Source organism: Melanostigma gelatinosum (assembly GCF_949748355.1).
Source record: "Melanostigma gelatinosum genome assembly, chromosome: 17".
Taxonomy (NCBI): Eukaryota; Metazoa; Chordata; class Actinopteri; order Perciformes; family Zoarcidae; genus Melanostigma; species Melanostigma gelatinosum.
In genome coordinates, this window is record NC_136650.1 from 14456987 (window position 1) to 14481274 (window position 24288).

The 24288-nt window shown below is 43.0% G+C and overlaps 1 protein-coding gene across 2 annotated transcripts; it reads left to right on the forward strand.

Moving 5' to 3' along the window:
• The first annotated feature begins 2328 nt into the window (after nt 1-2328).
• Nucleotides 2329-19386, forward strand: snx13 (sorting nexin 13). Of its 2 annotated transcripts, none has more exons than XM_079287475.1 (25): nt 2329-2466; nt 9907-10019; nt 10125-10227; nt 10374-10463; nt 11980-12101; nt 12201-12319; nt 12625-12729; nt 12844-12932; nt 13259-13342; nt 13520-13658; nt 14400-14488; nt 14691-14790; nt 15259-15452; nt 15559-15663; nt 15795-15965; nt 16130-16199; nt 16730-16908; nt 16996-17103; nt 17195-17305; nt 17440-17601; nt 17787-17858; nt 17952-18097; nt 18366-18434; nt 18517-18629; nt 19144-19386. In XM_079287475.1, exons 1-25 carry the CDS (start codon nt 2455-2457, stop codon nt 19377-19379), a joined length of 2901 nt encoding a protein of 966 aa, XP_079143601.1. In that variant the 5' UTR covers nt 2329-2454; the 3' UTR covers nt 19380-19386. The 2 variants fall into 2 exon arrangements, with proteins under 2 accessions (XP_079143601.1, XP_079143602.1); XM_079287476.1 differs by having other exon boundaries at nt 16766-16908.
• Nucleotides 19387-24288: the final 4902 nt, after the last annotated feature.

Here is a 24288-nt window from a genome sequence, read left to right on the forward strand (position 1 = left end):
AACAAATGCAAACAGGTTAATATTATGTCGGACTTCCAAAAGACGTAACATCCTATTGACCACAACAGTTTTAGTGTTCTCTTCAAAGTACCTGATGTGCTGCTAGATGAGGGATCTGCACACAGCATCTTTGGCCAAAGTCTTTCTCATTAAGAGTGATGGAGCAGGTAAGACATACACAGGAACTCTGGCCTCCAGTCTGGCTGAAGCTCACACTGGTGGAGAGTGCAGAAAAATGCACTCAAACGTTTATCTGAAGTTCATTTCAGACTCCAGCAGTCCGAGTTGTGGCAATTTTTCAAAGTTATATTCCCAGTTGAATTGCATGCATGAGTAGTAAAAAAAGAGAGAGAATTTTGCTCGAAAAAATATATTTGCTTGATTTCACTCATTTTGAGAATTAAAGCCTCGCAGCGAACAAGGACTTTTACTTGAACTATTTAAAATGTGCTGTCACACTTTGAGCCATATGAATAAATGTTTATTCTATAGCAGACCTCAACTTCCTCTCAGTATCTTATTTGTGGAAGTGGATCTGCTGTGCTTTTGTGCTCTTCTTCAAGGGATTGTTGAATGTTTGTGAAACTATGATTGCACAACGTGATTTATTTGAGACATTCCACTGCTTCTTTTTAGGCCCTCCACTCACAGTTACATGAGCTTGTGACGGGTTGATAGTGACATCTAGCGGTAAAGACACAACACTGCAGGTTAGGAGCTGTGAAAATAGTGTCTGTGCAGCCTGTAAAAACTTGTTTTTTGAGACCATTTGAGAAATTCAGAGGTTTGAAGACATGGCATGAAAAGAAACGTCCTTTTTGTATTTGCTTTTATTGTTTTAAAAGCTCGGCACGAGGTGCATTGATGAGCTCACCAGCAAAACGGGTTGATCAACAAGCCACTGTTATCTAGCATATTTGAAATGACTTGACCTCTCAGAACTGGATGCAAAAACACCACTACGCTTGTCACATGCTTTGCTCATAAAAGGCCTGTAGCTCATAAAGCGTGGGTATAAAGTCTATACTGTTGTAACTTGCCTGTGGGTTTTTGTGTGTGTGGTAGACTGACAGAGAAAAAGACACAGGGAAATAGAGACACAAGAAACATGAGAGGGCATGGGAGACATCTTTTGTGTGCTCCTGGGTGTTAGAAGAATGGCCAGCCTGGTGAGTGCGCTCTGCTCTCCTGGATGTAGAAGAGCCAGAGACTTTATTTTGCTTCATCCCTGCCTCCCTGCCAGGCCTCCGTCCATCTGGAGACAGGTATCATGACCTAGAACAACAACACCGAGATCTCGTGTAGATAACAATCTTTTTCAGTCACTCTGGGACTCTTTGTCGTTGCTTCTCTGTTTCACTCCCCACCTCCCTGCTCCCTCTTTGCCAAGCAGTGTACGGTACAGCTCAGGTTAATGAAGGTGCCACTCTGGCAATAAATTATGCATTATCAGCAGGTTTGCATGTAGCCATTGTTCAAACATGTGATCAGACTGCACAGTCTTTTTTGGAAAGACTCATCATTAAGATATCTTTTTTTAGATCACCATTATGTTATATTGAGATACAAGTTACATTTAGTGATCAAGTCGGTGTAGTAGATGATTTGCTTCTGTAATAAACGGAAAGAGAAGTCAGAAAATTGTTAAATATTGTATTGTATTTGGCTCAAACAGTCGTGATTGTCAGTGCAGTTGTGCCTTTTTATTTAGCACAGAACAAACGGCAATACAGGCAGTATGCTACAATATAAATTATATCAATAACAATTAAATCTGTGCAGAAAAAAAAACAGAAAAAAAGAAATATATTGTCCAGCGTTTCCTACACACCAAAAGTGCTGGGTTTACATACTAATAATTATAAAGACATTTAATACATTATGTTGTTTGGGGTTTAATGGATCTCATGTATTGCATTTAAGTCTACTGGGAATGAAAAACGTAAGCTACCATCAATTTGATCAAAAGTTAGTTAAAATCATTTATAAAATGGAATTTAGCATAATGGAGTTGCAATATATTTTGAATAATCTCACAGCGAACTGTTTCACCTTCATCAGAATATAAATATTTGTAATGAATCTAACCAACACATTAAAGACGCTTTCGTATGTTCACTGCACAGTGTTTTTGAGGTAAACTAGAGTCAGATATATCATAAATTGTGAATATATTCTGATATTCAGGTCAGTCTGTGGCGATGATCGCTGCATGTGTGCCCGTCAATCAGTCACGAATGTGGTTTTTTGCGTCATCGCCTCCCAGCCAATCACAGTGCGACGTCCAGAAACCGGGCACCCGAGACGTAAATCTTGCAAACATGGCGACGCTCCGAGGAGGGTACGGAGATTGGAAGTACGACCGTTTTTAACCGAGAAAATAAACCCTCCTCTTCGCATGTTACAATGTGGTGGGGTTAGCCAGAGCCACCGCAGTCACAGCCTTTTTGGACAATGTTTGCAGAGGTAAGTTCAAACGCCCCGTGAAATAGACGCGCGTGTCGTTACTGTAGTTTGTTGTTCCGAGTGAGAGCCACGGCTAGTTAGCGTGTAGCAGCTAGCGGTGTTAGCGTTAGCCCCGCAGGTAAACACACACAGCCTGACAGGGTAGAGGACGACACTCAGCCGCTTAAAAAGAGCCACTCAACCCGGGATGACACGAGTTAACACGAAGTTAATACGATGAGCTCCTCGCTGTCAACACCGTGCTGGAATTAGCGCGACACAGGCAATGCCGAGAGTAAGTTTATATTATGAGTAACGTCCCTCAACAGCGAATTTCTTCATCACACCGTACACAGGTGAGCTGAGAGGTAGCATTAGCTGTTTGACATAATCATGAAAGCGAAATAAAGTTACCTACATGCTATCTTCGAGGCTGATTTAAAGCACAGTTGTAGACTAACGTTAGTGCTTCCTAAACTAATTTATATGATGATACACTAACGTTTATGTTGGTAACAAGGACATTAGCTAAGTGTTGTGGCGTTTCCTTCTCGTTTTACTTTTACTTGAGGGAAAGTCTTAGACATGTAGACACAGCTGTCGGTCAGAAAAAACTCCCCATTAATCAGACTCAAACAACTAGTCTAACACATGATTCCCCTAAAATATTCACAGGGTGTCTTCGGTCCTTTCTCGCTGGTCAGTGGTTGATCACTCAGCCTGACGAGCCGGTTTGTTAGTGACACTTTGTGATGACTTTGTAGTTTTGCTACAGCTCTTCTCACGCGATGCAGTTTCTCAATGCAGGCTACCGGTAGTTCCCTGATTTAAATTTTTTTTTTTTATAGATGGATCCACGAGAGCCTTGACACCTGCTCACAAGCAAAAAAAGACCGCACTGTCCACCTCACCTGTGAGACAAGTGACCTAGCCACATTTAGGCACCTCTCTAGTAGTTTAAGTACAGGCTTAGTGTCGGTAATAAGGCTTTCTGTGTAATGTGCAGTCAGGTGGAGAACTATAGCTGAGTAGCTCTTTGCAAAATGTTACGTCCTGCTAACCTTTAGTGTGAAGTAAATGACGGGCTTGTATTGGAACATCCTGTGAAGAGTTTGGGCTTCACACCAGCTTGTAATGTAATTAGATTTTTGAGTGCATGTTTGCACACAAAGTTGTGATGCAAATGTTGCTGCTGTGTTTTGTAGGTCTGTTGCACATTCAACAGTAATATCAAGTTTGGCTGTAGACTTTATTTCTGTCTGACTGTGATTTACTCCTTTTGAGCAAATGGTGTACACACACATAGCTTGATGAATACACCGTTTTACAGTTATTTTGTGTTCATGCACAGGCACACAAAGTTATCTCTGTACTTTTCACCCCTGGCTAAATCTCATTAAGGTGTCTTAATCAAAGCTTGGTAGACATTAAGGCCAGCACACAGTCACATCAGGCCCGCCTGTCTAGTACACCTCTCCCTCCTTCCTTAAATAGAAGCATAAAGTAAAACGTAAGTACCGGTACATAGAAGGCACTGCCAATCAAGTGGACACCTGTGAAGAATCAAGTCCCGTCCTGACCCGTGTCCAGATATATCCATAGTGTGTCGAGGTCAAGCAGTTATATTTTACTTCATTCTGTGTATCAGTTTTGTGTATAATTTGAATGGCTACAGCTGCTAAACTTAAAACAACAAATTTGGGGCAGCACAGGTGATGCAGACGCCTACTGCTGCAGAGGTACAATTCCCAGTGGGTGATGCTGATGGCCTAATGATTCCTACTCTTTGATTGGGATCTTGGGTGAATCACATAAACCTCCAGATATGCCCGACCGGAGAAGCTTCTCTCTACTAGAAAGTGGAGAGACATAGTTGGGGACTTTGAGTATGTGTCAGAGGAGGCATGTGGCTAATTTCTCCCCAGGGTAACAGTGGAGTTAGCGGTGCCAAACTACAGCTGGAGGGATGGAAAAATAGGGGAACAAAGTAGTGCTCAGCCACACAGCTAGGGAGCAGATGACTAAATTGGTACCTCACCTTAGCCACTGATCTAGAACTTGAACTCTACTGAAGAGATGAACATCATTCCTCCAAAAGATATTTGGTGTTTTGATGATGGAGCTTCTAACCCGCCAGACCAAAGCATCTGATAAGTTGTGTTTCTCCACTCTTTTCTTTAATTTGTCACCCATACTAAATATGCTCACATGTATATCTGTTACCACTTCAGAAAGTGGAGTACATCCTTGTGCAGTGATCAGATGATCCAAGATGCAAAGTTAGAGCAGGGCCAACGATTAATGTCAAATGGCTGTTCGTGATACACATGTCATACATATAATCTCACAAACTCAACTTGTTACATCTTAACTGGTATGTCAAATCTGTGGGTAGTCTGCTAGTCCTACACCAGCTGGTCTGTGATTGCGAAAGATGAACAGTTTATTCAAATGTCTCAGGTTGTGTTTTTTCGGGTGAGAATTGCAGTGTTCATTATGAGATGGTTGGCCTTTTTTCTGCTCTCCGGCTCTACCTAATGTGTATTTAGTTAATTTAGGGAAAGCTGAAGTCTAGTTCGTAGGTGATTGCACAGCACAGATTTAGCCTGTGGAGTATCTGCTCTACTGACTTTGTTACTGTGGGTTGACCACCTTCAGATGACAGAATAGCTGCTGAGCTTTCAGCCAACCTCCCTATGGAGAAGACAACCAAACAGGGCAAATGTTTTCATTAAATGAATTGTGTCCTAAGATATCAAACGGTAAGAAACGTGTTACAATCATCACAAAATGTTACTCCCATTTGATTGATGAGTCTTTCTAAGAAGACTGATCAACGACAACAACTGAATCTATTTACATCTCCTTATAATCCTGGCAATTTCAGTTGTTTTTGAATAAATTTCATTGTTCTTGTCGTCGTTTGAAATTGAATTGGATAGTTTTCCTTTTATATACTCTTTTTTTATTTATTTTTTTTCATCGAAGGGTTTTAATCATGAAGCTGATATGAGAGCTCTTTGTATTATGTCATCATGGTGGTCCTGGTGGATTAGGCCAGCATGATCAGTCCGCCCCACTCACTTTCTCTCCCTTCGAGGCATTAACCATGGATCTCCCACAGGAGAGCTTTAATGGACTGAGTTAACCTCTCACCCAATGACCACATTCATCGGGGTTGCAGCTATGCGCTAGTTGACTCGTGCATACATCGCAGAAATAGCAATATTCATCCTGGAGCAGTTCTTACCACGTGTGTGTGTGTGTGTGTGTGTGTCCAGTGCAGTGTGTGTGTAATTCTGCATGGATTTGTTTTTGCCAGGAAATCTGTGAAATAATAATCTAAGTCACAGATAACACTGTGTGTGCGCCTTTAGTCAAGGACATCCAAATAGCTCCCTTAAAGACCTTTGTAGCAGACAGAGAAGCAGGCAGATGCAACTAGAGTTAGGACATGAATATATTAAAAGTAATAGTTTCTAAGTTATTTTAGTGTCGTAGTTAAGATACCATTGCATGAATAGCTCTCTACTTGATCCGTGGCCATTATATGAACAGCTACGTAAGTAAACCTTTTTTATTTTAGAACTGATGATCAGTTGAATGAATTGTGGTTTAAATATATATGAAGACATGTTTTTGAACAACAGACGTCCATATGTCCGTCTATCTTCACATGCAGACCTCTTGCTCAGAGCCTGCAAGTATTATTACGCTCGTGGTTATCATGTGTCTGTGCAGTGTGGGTTGCGTAAGGAAGAGTTGCCGAGATGTTTAGATGTGTGCTTTCCCGTTGGGCTTGGGTGTTAATCACTGGAGCAGATGGTTCATATTTAAAACCCCGTGTAAGCTGTAATGACTCAAGGGTGTCTGCTATCGTCTTTCCTGCAGAGCCTCCACAGCCTCATCACACAGCCCTGCTGATAGCCTCCACATTCACTGCTGATGTCAGACGGGACATTTGAGCTACATCGAAATACTTTTCTCAGGGAATGATTGCATTTGGTAGGATGGACTCGGACAGTATTTCTTTTACGTTGGAAAATTGCCTTCACACCCAGAAAAAAAGGCAAAAGACCAAATAAGAAACCATGAATGCTGCACAAACAAAAGCTGATTGGAAACTTGTTATTTTGTATTAAACTGATACAGGGATTTATCTTCCTAATGCCTAGTTCACGCTACAAGACTTTAGCCTTGATTTTTCCACTCAACGACAATAATAGAGCTCCCGGACAGAAGCCCCAGATCAGAGGCAAATCAGCGTAGGCTTGGGGCTCGAGCACTATGTGTGAACTGTTCAAATACACCGGTTCACTGCATTCCAGATATATCTAGCATGCTAAATGTCTGTCAGGGAGCTATAACCAATGAGAGTGCGAGGCACTGGTTGTGGGTAAACCTGTCGGAGGCGTCGCGTGTAACGATAGGAACAATTGCGACACATAGCATAGTTTCTGCTGCACCTAGGGTCATGGATGTTTGCATGAATAAACACAACGCAGTGACTGATCTACATAGTGGAAATAGTAAAGGCGTGTGTGGAAACAGGCTGACGTGTGTCAACGATAACATGAACAAGCATAACTGGCCCTTGGTGGGTGTGTGTGTGTGTGTGTGTAACGTAGTTTTGAGAGCTCATTTTGAGTTTCCTCCCGGTGAAATATCTCATAGTGTGTGTGAGCCTCTATCGGTTATTTAATGTGAAAAACTTACAAGACAGCAAGTTGTGTGGTGTAGAGCAATCTGATGACTTTGAAAGTTACGCAGCGTAAACTTGGCTTAACCTGGCTTAACCTGGGTATCAGCACTAAAGCCATCTAAGCCCTTATATTACTAAAGCAGGAAACACTGCTTGCAGTTTATTCTGGTAACCTCAAACTCAGCTCGTATCCACTGAATCTGTCTCGAAGGAATTCAAATGTTTTTCAAAAACGATTTAGCCGGCGCTGACTGTCTGGCAGTGTGCTCTTAGACCCTTACTGGTTTCTACATGATGCTGTTCACTGCAGAGGTTCAATGAGTAGTTGCTGCTTCAGGTTAATCCACAGTTATGAGAATTTATCGTGACACTGTTATCCTGTGTGTGTCTGTAGAATACAGTCCCCTGTTAGCATGTAGCTTATGCCTGGTGGTAATAAATGTGTCTGATGACTGCAGTGGATTAGCTGAAAGCTTCTGAACCAACAGAGGAGCCACTGCCGTCTCTCTGACTGAGTGGGTGAAAGGTAAACAGAGTGGATGTGTTACTACAGGTCAAGTTCTTCATTGAGGTTTGCATGAAAGTCATTACCGAGAGTTTTATTTGTTTTTCTCATATGGTGACAATGTTGTTGATGTTCAGGACACTGCGGTGTAAGATTTGTGGCAGGGTATAAACTCTGTGAATAGCATTCCTTTGTATTTCCACCACTCCTAGCTCAACTCTTCTTACGCCAGGCCATTCTCTTCCCAGACTCCTAACCCTAGCTGCTTTTAGCGACTTTGTCCCAGCCAGTTATGACTTGAGAGAGAGGGTAGTCTAGCCAGTTTAGACACATTCTGCAGCACCATTGGGTTCACGTTCACTCAATACACTCTGGTACACTCAGCTTTTTGCAATAACCTGTTTTTTTTGTTTTAAACATTATGTACATAGGAATCCCGGTTTTGTTAATCTGGTAAGGTCCTCTGACCAGTCACTGGTGGTCGTTCCCCGGGCGCTAATCTGTGGAACAAGACCCACCACATCAGATCTGCCCCCTCTACCGAGTCATTGTAATACAATCATTTATATTAGCTTTGGTGCAAAATATGGTAGGTGGTAGGGAAGAGAACTGATTACTGACCAGTTACATGTAAATGAGTGTTTTAGAGTAATTACAGTGCATGTTGATATGTTCTAATATTTCCTGCTCGAACCTGATTTCTCTGCCTACACTCTGTGTATTAGTTGTTTTGTTTTCAATAAGTAAGTGACATGCATTTCTTTAGAGGTTTGATACTATAGTTGTACAATCATTTCCATCACATCATGCACCCTCCCATGCAGACGGATACCTACGTCATGCACCACGTTCAGATTTGCATGTAGAGCTAGGACTGGGCGGTATACCGGTTCAACCGGTATACCGGCATTTTTGGTCATTTTTGGTCATACCGCCCAGCCCTATGTAGAGCCATAGGTTGCACTTAGCCTGGTTCACACATTCGTACTATACTATAGACCAGCGGTTCCCAAACTTTTTAGGCCGCGCACGTGCAAGTGCATTTATTAAATTGTACGTTTTTAATTTTAAATCTTACAAAGGGAATTTTTATAATTCATGTTTTTATTTTGTGAAAAATTCCACTTTTTAAATTACATTTTTTTTAAATATATTTAATATTATTACACCATCAAACCGCCATTACACTTTTCCTCTCGCGCACCCCCCTAGAGGCAGGGGTGCACGCACCACACTTTGGGAATCCCTGCTATAGACCATATTCCTCAGCAGTAGTTTTCTTCGTGTCAATAGACTCCCTGTTTTTGTACATTGCTGTCCCCGTTGGCAGCATGCGTTTCATCCGACTGTCCATAGCTGGCTGTGGCAGAGAGGATAATGTCTCAGTGTCTGGAGGACATTCTGTCTGTGTGTATGTTGCACATCCTAGTTCAAACACAAGATGTTGCCTAATTTATTGAAATCATTTTGATAGAAAATGAATATTCTATGGCAGTGGTCTAGAAACTCTGATTTTCTTGCATTCTTTCTTTTTTTTTCTTTTCATTGGTTGAAAAATTTGCATTCACTATTGTTTGACTCGTGACTCTTTTTATATTTCTCTGTATATGGCCCACAGTGAAAATAATTTGGCCACCACTGTACTAGAGTAACTAATGTGGAGAACTGGGATACAGAGCTGTTGGATGGAAACAACAGCTTGGTTTCCTGCATTGACAATAACAGGAAAACCATAGGATGTGACACAGACACACACACTATGCCTGATTCTTTCTAACAACACACTTGTCTTTTTTCACATATTATTTTCTACACTGTAGAAAGGTGTTTTTATCTCTGCATGACGTCCTTGTTCGGTGCCTTTCTCGAATCCTCTGACTTGCTCCTGATTTATTGTTACTTTTCACTCTCAGAGTGGGCAGTCAAGCACAAACAGTTTAATGTGGTGAATTGATTGATGGGTGATTTATTTATGTGGGGATTAAATTGATTTGTAACAGAAGACTTTCAATTTAATTTGTAGGTTTGTTGACTGTACAGTAAAGTAACGCCAGACACAAATGGTACGATCGTAAACAAAAGAAACATTCTTATATTTGGACTGTTAGTCTTAGTCTGCATATTGAAAGACCTGCCATTACGTCTGTCAGTGATGGAAGTAATGAGGGAGTGTTTCTTCGGACCAACTATAATGATTTCCGGAGTATCTCCAAGTATACATAGAGTATTTATTCCTTGTTTTTGTGTGTTTCAGGCCAGTCTGTCCATCTGGGGATGGGGGGGTCTTGGAGTCGTGCTGTTCCTCGTCACTTTTGGACCCTTTGCCATATTCTACCTGGCCTTTTATATCTTCTGCTTCATTGGAGGGTGAGCAGGAAGACCACTAAACCAGCCACCGTGTCTTTACAGAGGCACCTTAACCACAACACCCGATGGATATCTTTTAGCCGTTCTCTCCCTTCTGCTTCTCAGGGGCTTTGCGGTCACTCTGCTCTATGGAAAGATCAACTCAGAGAAACACCTGGAGAAGTGCGAGCAGTCTTACTTGCCACCCACTCAAATTGGTATCCTGAAGGTAAAAGCCCGCTGAAGCACACATGCATTTTGACCTCGCCTACACAAACGAATGCATTAGTTGTAAATCGAGTTCCTGTGTTGATGAGGTCGACTTACCATGCAGGTCAGTCAGGTCTTCATTGGGTGTCTCTTTGTCTCCTTCAGACGTTGGATGAGATGAAGCTGGAGATGAAGGCCATCAAAATTGACAGGAGACTGACTGGATCCAGTTTCATTGATGAACCACTACAACAGGTGTGTACGGATCATGAATGTCATCACGCAGGATTCTCCATGAGTATTATCCTTTGTCCCTCTGTCCACTTACGAGGTGACATAGCTGAGTGTATGGTCATAAAAAGCTCTGCACAACAGAAGATAACAGGCTTATGACGAAGAAATACTTGTACTCCAGACATTTTGGACACTGGCCCACTTACGTCGCTGACCCATCAGCCGGCCTAGGTCAGCAGGAAGTAGGTGGAAGTTATATATGCTCTGTCAAACAGTGTGTGCATAAAGCCTCAGCGGTCCTTGAGCAGGAAGTCTGTCAGCTAGTTGTTGTTGGCTGTTGGTCCATCAAATGAAAATACTATCGACCAAAAGCTCTGGAAGAAATATGACGAATAACTAAATGAAATAATAGCTTTATTAAATTATAACGGGTACTACCAACAAATGTCACTTGCACACATTCCCCATCTTGACTTGACACTGAATGAATTTCAGCTCTGCTTCTATTTCTCTTTTTTATCTTCACACTTGTTGCTGTCTTTAAAAGTAGTGGACCACACACTGATGTGATCACCACAGGTTTGTATTAATTTAGTAATAAATAAACTGCTTTAGTCTACAAAACAATATTTAAATGTGTTACAGTTGCTTACATCATGTCAGCAGATGATGCCGTACTTATGTGGCCTTCTCTAATCTCATCAGACATGCTGTCCAGATAAAAACCTGAAAAACCTTCCTCACAGAAAGTGGAAGTGAAGGTTTCTGTGCTGTTGCTTTTACTCTCTGGCGGTGACTCTGCTGGTAATTGACTCAGAATCTCTTTTAGCTGAACACATTCATAAATAGATCCTCTAAATGATGCTGAGGCTGTCCGTCATCATTGCAGACGGGCAAGATGAGCCTCCTGGCTTTTGTCTGGTAGTCAGTGTTTTTCCACCCGATCCTGTGGTTACAACACAACGTAAAGCAGCGTGGCTGGCCGAGTTAAATGCAGACACGGCAGTTTGTTGATGGTCAGATGACACTGACGGCTCTACTATGGTGAGCTCTGTTCTCCCCTTCCTTCCTGGGAATGCACACTAATCATTTCAGCGGCATGTGAACCTTGAGATCTTTAGCTAAGTGTGACATCATGTAAACATGCGTCATGCTCTCCAAGAGACATCGATGGTATTGATTTTTCTGGCACATTTTCCTTTTGTCTCTTTTCTCATATGCACAAAAAAACCCGTCATAACTAAATCCTCCCTCCCTCTGCAGCTCAGATAGTAGCGCAGTAGACAGTGTTTGCTTGATTTTATAATACTACTCAGCTGTATCTCTACTGTATGCAACAGAGCACTACTAAATTATTGATTTAACAAGGTTTCCTAGGACCTAATAGTCCCGTAATCAGTTAATACTCGACACTGACAATAAAAAGATTTAATTGTCTTTAAAAAAAATACTTTTTTCCAATCTCCAGCTTGTTGGGTTGTTGTTTTCACTAAATGTATTTTCTATTTCCCTCCTCCCCGTTTCTTCGCCGCTGTAGGTGATCCAGTTTGCTCTGAGAGACTACATCCAGTACTGGTACTACACTCTGAGCGAGGATGAGTCCTTTTTATTGGAGATCAGGCAGACGCTGCAGAATGCCCTCGTCCAGTTCTCTACACGGTACAAGAAAAACTTCTGTCTCTCTTGATATTGAGTGTTTTATACAAACCAAATGTTGTGTATTTATTTTACATTATTCCTGTGTGTTTATCTTCAAAGGTCCAAAGAAGTGGACTGGCAGCCTTACTTCACCACTCGCCTGGTGGACGACTTTGCCACTCATTTGCGCGTCTTCAGAAAAGCCCAGGATCGCCTCTCTGACAAAGAGGACAAGCAAAGTGAGCACACGCATTCATACGCGCCTTCTTTCTCACTCGCACAACTCTTGCAGAATAATCCAAGTCTCGTTCATCCAGTCGTGTGTTCACGGCTGTCCGAACTCGTGCATCTTTGCTGAAAACCAACCATTTAAAACACTTCGTCATACAAATGGTCATTTCCAGTAATCCTTCATTCTGTGTGTTTTTTTTTTATCCTCTACATTATAAGATTTGATTACAATTGTGCTGCAATTGTCCACGAAGACAGATGATGAAAGTTCAGGCATTAATGGTGATAATGACGGAGAGTGATGTTTGAACAGGGGACATAACAGAGGAGCTGGTGGACTCCTTCTTTGAGGCCGAGGTGGAGATGGAAAGGAAGATTTGTCGAGACGTAGTGTGCACTTCACTCAAAGATGAAGAAGGTAAACGCACTTTTGTAAAGTGCCTTTCAGTTCACACTGCCCTGAAGAACTCTTCACACAAACGTGTGGCTGTTTGATGCTGTGACATGTGACCTGTGTGTGTGTGTGTGGCAGGTTTTCTTCGGGACTTGTGTGAGTTGCTTCTGTATCTGTTACTACCTCCTGGAGATTTCCACAACAAGAACATGAGATACTTCCTACGGGTGAGTGCACACAAACAATCACGAGATCGCACTCTCGCTTGCCCAGTCTGTCGAACGATCACGACACGCGTGACTTCACTGGTCTTAGATGCAAATATGAGGCGCAAAGTTACACATTCAGTCACACGATATGTTCTACATCCTGTGTTGTTAATTTATCGCGCCGGAGCCGCCGGCCAAATGCTCCCACTTTGGCTGCCAGCGAGCCAACAACAGGCTCCTGAATAGACTACACTGTCCTGCTAGACCATGTGACTGCATGCTTCTAGTGTAAACTGTTGAGTTAACCTAAAAAATGCCCAGTGATGTTTTTTGTTTTTTTGAAGGAGGTGCTGGCGCGTGGTGTCCTCCTTCCTCTGATCAACCAGCTTAGCGACCCAGACTACATCAACCAGTTTGTCATCTGGATGGTGAGAGTTGACACACATCCATACCTCCTACCTATTAGCTTTATTCTATCTTTTTGTGCAAATAATATAAAAAACTATCCAAGTAACAACCAAGAAAGTCAATGAAATGGGTCAAAAACTGCATTGGTTATGTACAGTATGTTGAGGACAATACAAATGGATGTGATTTTTGTATAGATCCAGGACTCCAGCTGTAACTACGAAGCCTTCATGAACATCCTGAAGCTCACAGACCGGCCTGCTGAGCTGGAGGCCGTCAAGGACAAGGTGCTAGAGGAGCTGCAGTTCCTCCGCTCTCTGGACACTGCCGGAGATGGTGGGCACTCGCTTTTTCTCACCGACATACAGACGCATGCACACGTGAAACCAAAGCATGGATATGGTCCGGAGAATCGGGTCCAGATATTATCCAGAGTTGCCCTTTCACACGTGTAGCACACAGCAGGAGAATATCCGTGTCAGATGCGGTCTCGCCTACTGGAAATACTCAGCTTGGTTCAGGCGAGGAATGGCGCCCGGGTAGAGCGTTCCCGGGGGCAGGACGTGACCCAAAAAGGCTTCAGTCACTTAGCCGGTTCGTGATTTGTTCTTAAACAGCAGAGTCTTTTGCTGTTCCTTTAATTTTCAGGACTGTTTCAGCGTCGGCCTTTACAGGCAGAAGCTCCCCGATCTCGTCGTCTCTCCAGTTAGATATTTTTCGGTGGCGTCTTAGTGTAAATTACTCCTCTTCTTGCTGCGATAGAAACGTCATCAACGAGCTCACTGTGAATTCTCGGGACAATTAGTGGCTCTATTCACACATTGGCCACGACACAGACGTTTGCAATCGGGAGCTGGCATGCTAAGTCCGTTTAATGTCCGGTTGAAAAGATTCTGAGATTTGCCTTGGCACATACAGCTCCTCTGGGTAATGTCTGGATCATTTCCGGGGTGGCAGTGCATGTGTGAAAGGAGCTTAATTTGCCACGAGAATAGGAAGACACACATGTAAAACGTGGCTTAATATATGCACTGCTTTCATCTCCTCCCTTGATGTCTCTGTTTCTCTGTCCTTCAGACATCAATGTGATCAAGAACCAGATCAACAGTCTTCTGTTTGTGAAGAAAGTGTGTGAGACCAGGATCCAGAGACTACACTCTGGCAAGGTGAGAGACTGCAGCGCTGCTCTATAGTGCTTACACTTAAACATACATCACTTATTGTTAGTGTGATGGTAAAACGTTGTCTGCAAGTCCCAGCTGCAAATGCTCAAAGTCAGTTGTATCTTTTTGGAGTCAGACAGACGAAGTTTTATCTGTTCTGCTTTGTGCTTCAGTCTTTACTTTTCCTTTTGCCTGTGTCTTGTAGGAGGTGGATGCCTTGAAGCTGGCAGCCAACTTTGGCAAGCTGTGTGTTATCCCACTGGATCACATCCTCATCCACAACATAGCCCTGCAGTTCTTCATGGGTAATTGGAACTGGAAATGCATCATCACACGAACCACGGATGCCAAAATGTCACTGTAGTTATCCCAAGGCCTTAACCCTGAACATTTCTGTTAATCATCTTTATAATCCATAACTTATTCCATTTTCTCCAGAATTTATAACCCAAACCTGTCTTGTTAGGCGCACTCGTTTTCAGTCCCAAATGACCTTGTCAGAGACTTTAAAAGGTCACTTTACAGATTACGGTAGAGTGTGTGTTTGTGTGCGAATTAGGAGTCGAGCGTGTGTCAGATCTGGTGTGGAAAGCCAAGACATCATGGCCGTCATTTGTTATTCCGTCATAATATCAAAAGCGTTAACTAAGAGTGTAACAGCAGATGCAGCAGCAGGACAAGACGTTAAAGGCACCGGCCTCTTTCTATGCATGCATGTGCAACCAAAGTGCGACGACAGACGGACACCAACTCTTGTGTGTCTGTTGATCCAGACTTCATGCAGGCAGCGGGGGCCCAGGCAGAGCTGTTCTTCTGGCTCACCGTAGAGGGCTACAGGGTGACGGCGCAGCAGCAGCTGGAGGCCATGCAGGGCTGGCAGACGGACGGCAAGAAGCAGCCCAGCGCCACCAAGGGGCTGCTGAAGGCCGCTGCACTGGGCGTCTTCGAACAATACCTCTCAGACAAGGTGAGAGGGATCGCACCAGTGTTTCCCCAACCCTTTTCTTTAGCTTGTGTAGTCGAGTATTTTGAGAAAGTATCTTAGCGTCTTCACCTGTTTTCTTTGCGGACAGGCGTCTCCCAGGGTGCAGGTGGACGAAGCATCCGTAACAACACTAGGGGAGAAGCTACAGAAAGACGACCCCACGCCAGAGATATTTGATGAGATCCAGAGAAATGTACTGAATCTCTTTCTATCTGTGTATGAGGCGATCTTATGAATCGTGCCATAACTCCGAGAGATTATATATCTTCTTATTTGCAAAGCTTTTAGTGTTGACAAAAACTGTTTCACACACATTTGTCCCAGGTGCATGACATGATGCTACGCGATGAGCGCTACTACCCCTCCTTCAAGCAGAGTCCTCTCTATGTCCGCATGCTAGCAGAGTTGGACATGTTGAAAGAGCCGAGCTACCGGGGGTCTGATGACGGCGAAGGAGAATCCTTCAATGGCTCTCCCACAGGAAGCATAAACCTAGTAGGTCTTCCGTCACTCCCTGATGCAGGGCTCAGAAAAATAATCCCGATATGGAGACGTGCCCGGCATTGTCTTTGTCGCCCATCTTCCACAGCGAAGCGGCACTGCACCGCGTTGTTGTTGGCAAACTACATCGTTAAATGACTTGTTTCTTGTGATTTCAGTCTTTGGATGACTTGTCCAACTCCTGCCATGATGAAACTATGCACCTACATGCCTTCATCTCTGACACAGGTACACACACACACACTGTCGTATACACTCGTCTAAAAGTGTAGGGCGGAGTGTTTAAATCACTCCGGCACTTTTTGCTTAATGTTCACAAAGGGTTGCGAATCCAACTTTTAAGAGTTTGTTAGATTCTGGCAACTTGTGTACGCATGTCGGGTTTAAAGAAAGTGTTGTTTGTTGGTTGTTGTAACTGTTTGTGTTGAGCGGGTGTGAATTTATTGTGTATATATAAGTGTGTGTGTTTATATATGTTAGCCCCTGTTGGTCCCTCTTTGCACGTTTCTTCTTTGAACTTTTTATTTCCTAGCTCCATTCATCGTCTGCTTTGTCACTTCATACTGTTCCAGTATTCTTTTTCTTTCGTTTTATCACCTTCACTGTTTTTTCTGTTCTTCCTTCCTCCCCCCCCCCTCCCTTACCTTTCCTGTCCTGTCATTCCGTCACATTTCCGAACCTGCACATTCTTTCTTTTCCGCTTTCATCTGCCCCCTCATCCTCCATTCCCATTTTGGATGTATATCCTGGCGCCGTAGCTGACGCTTCTCTCCCCGGCTTCTGGGGTGCTGCAGGGGTGTGCAACGACCACGGTAAGACCTACGCGCTGTACGCCATCACCGTGTTCAGACGCAGCCAGGACGGCAGTGAGGACTGCTGGAAGACCTATCGCCGCTACTCTGACTTCCACGACTTCCATATGAGGATCACTGAACAGGTGTGTGTGTGTGTGTGTGTGAGAGATATGGTGTTTGTGTACCAGTTCTTCAGTCTCCCTCTGAGCGATGCATATATCCTGTTTTAGTGTGAGAACCTGGTGCCGATCCTCAAGCTGCCAGGGAAGAAGACCTTCAACAACATGGACAGAGACTTCTTGGAGAAGAGAAAAAAAGACCTCAATGCGTACCTCCAGGTAACTGTTTCACATCCTCGTGTTGCCTTTGTTGTCTTACATCATTTTGTTGAGTGTATATCAGTAACTTTTGTATGCGTATGTGTGTCAGTTGCTGCTAAACCCAGAGATGGTGAAGGGCTGTCCAACGCTGATTCCTTATGTATACGACTTCCTAGAGAACAAGGCCTACAACAAGGGAAAGGGAGAGTTTGCACGCAAGGTCATTTATTTACTACTAACTTGCTGCAGAATTATTGTGGCTGTAGATTTTGAACTCATTTATGTAATCGCAGAGATATGAGTTGCTGATTTTCTAAAGTAGATTTTCTCCTCTTTGTTTTATTCCCCGATCAGATAGACACATTTGTAAATCCTCTGAGGAGCTCCATGAGAAATGTGTCCAACGCGGTGAAGGGCCTGCCAGACAGTCTGGCTGAAGGCATGACCAAGGTCTCTGATAACATGGGCCGCATGTCAGAAAGACTGGGTCAGGACATTAAACAGTCCATTCTCAAGGTAACACCATCACATGGAGCAAGTACTGTGCATCCTAATAAAGGAAAGCAATGCAATTTACTGGGGGTTTTTTTCTTCTTTTTTTGTGGTTGAAATCATCAGAATATATTTTCCGTAATCGTCCGTTTGATGGCTGATGTTCAAATACAATGTGAAAGGGGTCTGATGTCTCCTCTTTTTTCCAGGTGCCTCCACTCCTCCCCAAGTCTGACATCGACCCTGAACACTGTCGGGTTTCTGCTCAGCTTGATGACAACGTGAGTCATGTTGGGTTTGTTTTCCGTCTTTCATTTCCTTGTTTTTTTCAAAAATATATTTAAATGGTCATTCATATGTTTATCTGTGTCCAGGTGGATGATAACATCCCACTGAGGGTAATGCTGCTGCTGATGGATGAAGTATTTGACCTCAAGGAGAAAAACCAGTGGCTGCGCAGGAACATTAAGAACCTGCTGCAGCAGCTCATCAGGGCCACTTATGGAGACACCATCAACAGGTCAGACACACAAAATACACCGAGCAGACTGACATAAGTACACAGACCGATGGAAACGAACATCTTCATTGCAGAACCAGGTCCACCTGAGAAAACAGCATCGTGGTGTTAAAGTTCACAGATCACAGGATGTTTTGCACACAGCTGAACTCAACACAAGTACACACGTGTTCAGAGCCTCAGACAGTCTCTCTGGTACGCAGAGTGAAGGGCAGTGAATAGCGTCACACGGAGCACCACCTGAATCATCTTTCCTTTGTCTCTGTAGGAAAATAGTGGACCATGTGGACTACTTGACCTCACCTGAGCAGGTTGCAGACTACGTCAAGAAGTTCAGGTAACCCCTCACGTTTTTACTTGAAATAACTGATTGGTCAGAAGAATTATGAATGACCCTCAGTGGCTGTGTCTCCGTTTAGGGATTCCTACTGGCCCAACGGTATGCTGGCTGAGACGCCACCCCGCAGGGACAAGAGCATCCGCATGAGGACACGAATAGCTGCCAAGACCAGTCTGCTGGGCATCATGCCAGGTAAACACACACACACACACACTTTATCTAGTTATCCCTCAGCCCCATTTGGGACTCTCATCTACTGAAACATACTGTTGGAAGACATGCAATATAATTGACGAACAAAGACCAAAGTAGTAACTTCACCAAAATCTCCCTTTATTTTCCTCAACTTCCACATCCTTTCCCCCCATCTCTGTCACTCTCTCTCACACACACACACACACAAGCACGGCGCTTTTTTTCCATCTATATTAAGCATATTGTGTCTTTTCAAGCAACTGTCTTTCGTCTGTCCCTTTTGATTTTGTAAAAGATGTTTGCTCACTTCAATTTTCCTTTCGTGTCATGTCTCTGTTATCTAACTAAACAGCTCCATGCCTCATTCTGGCCTAATGCCACATTAAAGGGACAATTAAGTGACATAAACGCTCCTCAGGTCAAACCAAATACCGCAACGGTTCCTTCTTTTCATTTCCTCCGTGAGAGTTTGTGCTCGCTCCTGACCGCTGTATTTCTCTCCCGACCTCAGACGAGCTGAAGCACATCATCGGAGCAGACACCACGAGAAAAGGCATACTCCGCGTCTTCGACATGTTTCAGTACCAACCCATGAACCGCCGGCTGGTCTACGTTTTCCTGGAGGGCTTCTTGGAGACGATGTTCCCCCAGTACAAATTCCCCGAGCTCTTCGTCAAGCTGCACTCCCGCTCGCCACGCATCCACAGATACGGCCAGAAACTCAAATCCTCGTCCCTCAAGAGGTGACAGGAGAGGACAGAGGCAACGGGACATGGGCCGACTAGACACACACAGACTTGAGAGTGGGAGGGGGGGCTTGATGTGAACGTTGAGGTATGTGTGTGATTTCTGCCCTTCCACTTCCCTCACACACGATTTTCAGTGAAAACACTCCAATTATCCAGCTGATTATTTCTGTCAAGACAGAATTGAAGGAAGAACAACACACTCTGCCCTCCTCTCACTCTGTGACACACACACACACACACGCACTAATGCGCAACACCAATCCTGTAATTTGCACCAAGACTGGACATGGCAGTCTTTTCTTTTAGTTTAGATATTTTCCTCCTCCTTTTTGGACTTTTTAGTTGTGTTTAGCTTTACCTTGGGCCAGTCAATGCTGCTTTCTCCTGGTCCAGAGAGCAGACCACAGATACTGTATTGTTTTTAAACTGCAGGAGTAGATCGCATAGACCCACACCTTGCCTTACCGTCCCGCTTCTGTCTTTTGGCCGTTTCACTCTTACCACTTCAGTGACCTGGCCCACTCAGCTGTAGTCCAACTTACCGTCATGCTGTAGACATCTTATCTGCAAAAGCTGCACACTTCTTTTTTTTTTGTTCATAGCAACCAAATATGTCAATGGCACTGGGTTAAAGGCGCTGTTTTTAAAATGTGACTGAACAAATATGGGTCGAAAGAGATGATTTAGATTTGTATTGTCTGCATCTTTTCCAGCCTCAATGCCTCTCTTGAGACAGTGTTTTTTTTTGTGTTTTTTTTCCAAAGCGTGACATCTGACGTACCACCCATGATCCTCAAATAGATCCACCCCCCCTTTAATGCTACTGTCATAACCTGTGACGACCAAAGCTCATGCTGTTCCATACGTGTGTGCACGCACTGGTTTGGTGTTGGGATACTCTGAACGCTGTTCTTCATATCCTTAATCATATGAGGAAAGAGAATGCAAAGTGGACCGTGAACAACCCTAAAAGGCGGCTGTGAGGACACACGGCTGTGAGGACACACGGCTGTGGGAGGCTCTGCTCTGGCGGTCCAAACGCACTATCTGGTCTAGTGTATTTGGCTCATGCAGAATTGTGTGTGACTGGTCGTGTGTGTGAGCGTGTGTTTAGCACAAAGATGCAGTCTTCAGTCAGAAACTGTGCCAGTGTGAGCTAGTGAACCAGCCTTAAAACTATATACAGTATATACTGACCAAGAGGCGCGCTAGAGGTAGCTCCCCTTCACTCGACTGAACGTTACAAGGAAATGAAGATGGAGATATATCCACTTTTATTCAGAGAAAATATCTTTAATTTTGTGCAATATTTGTTTTTTCTTTAATGCATGTGCATTTTGAATCATTGTATACTCAAAAAAAAGAAGTAATTAATCTTGTTTTAATAGAAAACATGAAAGAAGCTTCCCAAGAAATATCTTCTCATCCCAACAACTTAACATTCTGTTGTTGTAAAAGTACAATGTTTATTTTATAGACTTGTTTTATAAGTCTGAGGTTTTTTTTTTTTTTTTTTTTTGGTGTTTGGGGGGTATTTTACACTTATCCCTCGCCCACTCGAATGGAATCTTGGGTCAGTTGGGCAGCGGGGTTTTCTGTGTAGCAGCCTGATGATTAGCTCATTGGGCTAGAACTAGTTCAGAGGCGCCTCAGACAACTGCTTCTTCTTTTTTTTTAACACATACGTGGCGTTTTATGCTTTCAAGCCTGTTCTGTTGAGTGTGAACAGATCTTTGTTGTTATTAACTGACAGCTGGAGGGCCCCGCGTCCTGTAATGAGCACTTACCGTAGCAACTGTGGGAGGGGCCGTGGGCTGGACGGAGCCCCATTCTGCTGCAGTCTGCTTCGGTTGGTTTGCTTGCACTGAGCAGCCCCGGTGGACTCCGATTGGCTGAGTGAGGAGGACGTGAACTGGAGCCTCGCTTACTGGGAGGTGAATATTGTTGTTCCCACGGTGGAGGAGGTGTCACGTCTAACTTTCTGCACATCTCTCCATACAGGAAGGCTTGGTGTTTCTTTTTTTTAATCCCAGTATTTATGAATGTATGATTATGAAAAATTGTGCATATCTGTGTACAGTATGTGTTAATAGTGTGCCTAAATGTACTGTCGACTATTTTCATATTTTTCTTTAACCTAAAAAAAAAAGAATCAATCTGAATGTCATGATCATTTATGCGACTGAAAATGACTTTAGGGTGTTTTCTTGCATCATGCTTATCAAACTCTTCCTTGTGAGCTATTGTGCTCAGATCAGTATAACACTAATAAAATATAACTGAAACTATCACACCCTCGGGGCTCTGCTGGTTTCAGTACCTTTGTGTGATGCATTTGTGATTCGTATAGATTTGCAGGTTCTGTGTCGGTGCTGAGCTTGATGAAACACTTCTGATGTGGCTGACGTTTACGAAGCAGCTAAAAAGGCCTTAATTCGACCACTAACTAGTATAACATGATCTGCTTGCGGTCTAATTTACAGCAGGGCCGAGATCCTTCTTGTGGCACGCGTCAGTCTGTGGCACGCAGCGTCACACAGCGTCCCTCTCTGTCACTCAGCGTCCGTCTCTGTCACTCAGCGTCCGTCTCTGTCACTCAGCGTCCCTCTCTGTCACTCAGCGTCCCTCTCTGTCAGTTCAGCGGAAAGATTCAGCTGTGGCACGCGAGCATAATTCGGCAATTGTCAAGAAGCTGCGGAGCTGAGGGGGCGGAGCAACATTTCCTGAGACATTTCCTGAGAACACCCGTTGTTGTTACGACAGATCAGCTTCCATAAATCAGTTTTATGATTTTAGTTGAGTCACAGGAGCCCCCTGTTCTTTGTATGCATCCTTAGAGTAAGTACGTTGTACTTTTTTGTTTCTCATTCATTTTATTTCAGTATGATTTTGCTGCTTATGCAACAAAATGGAACATAATACACTTTCCAAATTATTACTTTTATAGTCACTTACAACAATCGGCTAAAATAATGAAAATAAATCATCCGTTTTAGAATCATTTAAAAGTATATATTAAAATTAAGACATAAAATGTCCAATCCAAAAATACATGTTTGAAAATATCTTCACTCTTCCTCTGCTTATATGTATATGTATGTCAGTAGGACATATGTTAACTGTTAACAGTTTACAGCATACTTAAATAAATATAAATAAATACAAACACGATTCCGTCTTGTCTTGTCTTGTCTTGTCACGCGTGTTTCTTGTCTTTTGCACATATCTCACACCGACGCCGCTCGTAGATGAAAAGCAATACGTGTTTTATTGATCCATTTCCTTCGTACAAGTCAGTCAATCAACTTCCTTTCTCCTAAAAGTATGCTGATTACTTCGACCTACTATACGTATCCACAGGTTATCCACGTAGATCGTTCCCTTTAACACGTTTTATAACACGATCCCAAACACGTATTGCTTTTCATCTACGAGCGGCGTCGGTGTGAGATATGTGCAAAAGACAAGAAACACGCGTGACAAGACAAGACAAGACAAGACGGAATCGTGTTTGTATTTATTTATATTTATTTAAGTATGCTGTAAACTGTTAACAGTTAACATATGTCCTACTGACATACATATACATATAAGCAGAGGAAGAGTGAAGATATTTTCAAACATGTATTTTTGGATTGGACATTTTATGTCTTAATTTTAATATATACTTTTAAATGATTCTAAAACGGATGATTTATTTTCATTATTTTAGCCGATTGTTGTAAGTGACTATAAAAGTAATAATTTGGAAAGTGTATTATGTTCCATTTTGTTGCATAAGCAGCAAAATCATACTGAAATAAAATGAATGAGAAACAAAAAAGTACAACGTACTTACTCTAAGGATGCATACAGAGAACAGGGGGCTCCTGTGACTCAACTAAAATCATAAAACTGATTTATGGAAGCTGATCTGTCGTAACAACAACGGGTGTTCTCAGGAAATGTCTCAGGAAATGTTGCTCCGCCCCCTCAGCTTCTTGACAATTGCCGAATTATGCTCGCGTGCCACAGCTGAATCTTTCCGCTGAACTGACAGAGAGGGACGCTGAGTGACAGAGAGGGACGCTGAGAGACAGAGAGGGACGCTGTGTGACGCTGCGTGCCACAGACTGACGCTGAGTGACGCAGAGGTGCCAGTGCCACAAGAAGGATCTCGCTGTCTCTCCTAATTTAGATGTTTGCTATTTATCTTGTAAGAACAGGTCTCTTTTCTACTATTCACGGATGTATTTTTGTGGAGCAAATCGAGTCTGTTGACACTGAGCAGAAACAGACATTCATTAAATACCTCTGGACGACTCAAAGCAAATGTCTGAACTTACATTATACATTCCCCTTAATGTTGAAGTTGTAGCTTTGTTTAGCACGCTTACAATTCCAATAACTCAATAATTAAATATGTATTTTCTACTGTCAGTCTTGATACTGATTCCAAAAATAAGTTGTGTTGTTTTACTCATTGGTATGGATACAACGTTTCTGCATTAATCTGTAAGAAATAACTTACAAATTGTGTTTTTATGCTAAACGTTTCAATGAAGACAGAGATATAAAATTGCCTTTTGGATTAAATATATGATCTTTAATTCAAATAATCGATAGCTTCCAACATTGTAGGATCCTTGGTCAACCCCACACACTGTACACACTTCTTTAACTGTGTGTCATATTGCCCACAAACAACTTGGTAGTCCATGTTAGAGCCAGTATAAACGTGTATTCATGCTCTCGTGAGAAGCCTTCACGTCTTCCTCTGCGCTTTTCCTACCGGGTCAGCGATGATCACAACTCCACATGCAGCCAAACCTGAAAGATAAAATACGGTTGTGCATATATTCCTTAAAAGACGACAATCCATGTCATACCTGTAACGTTATTGGAGAACTTACAAGCAGCAAAGGTGA

Coding starts and splice junctions, on each gene's coding strand:
- snx13 (XM_079287475.1), top strand. Junction 13,343..13,519: donor ACCAGTTTGTCATCTGGATG/GTGAGAGTTGAC, acceptor ATTTTTGTATAG/ATCCAGGACTCCAGCTGTAA. Junction 17,104..17,194: donor ACCTCAATGCGTACCTCCAG/GTAACTGTTTCA, acceptor TATGTGTGTCAG/TTGCTGCTAAACCCAGAGAT.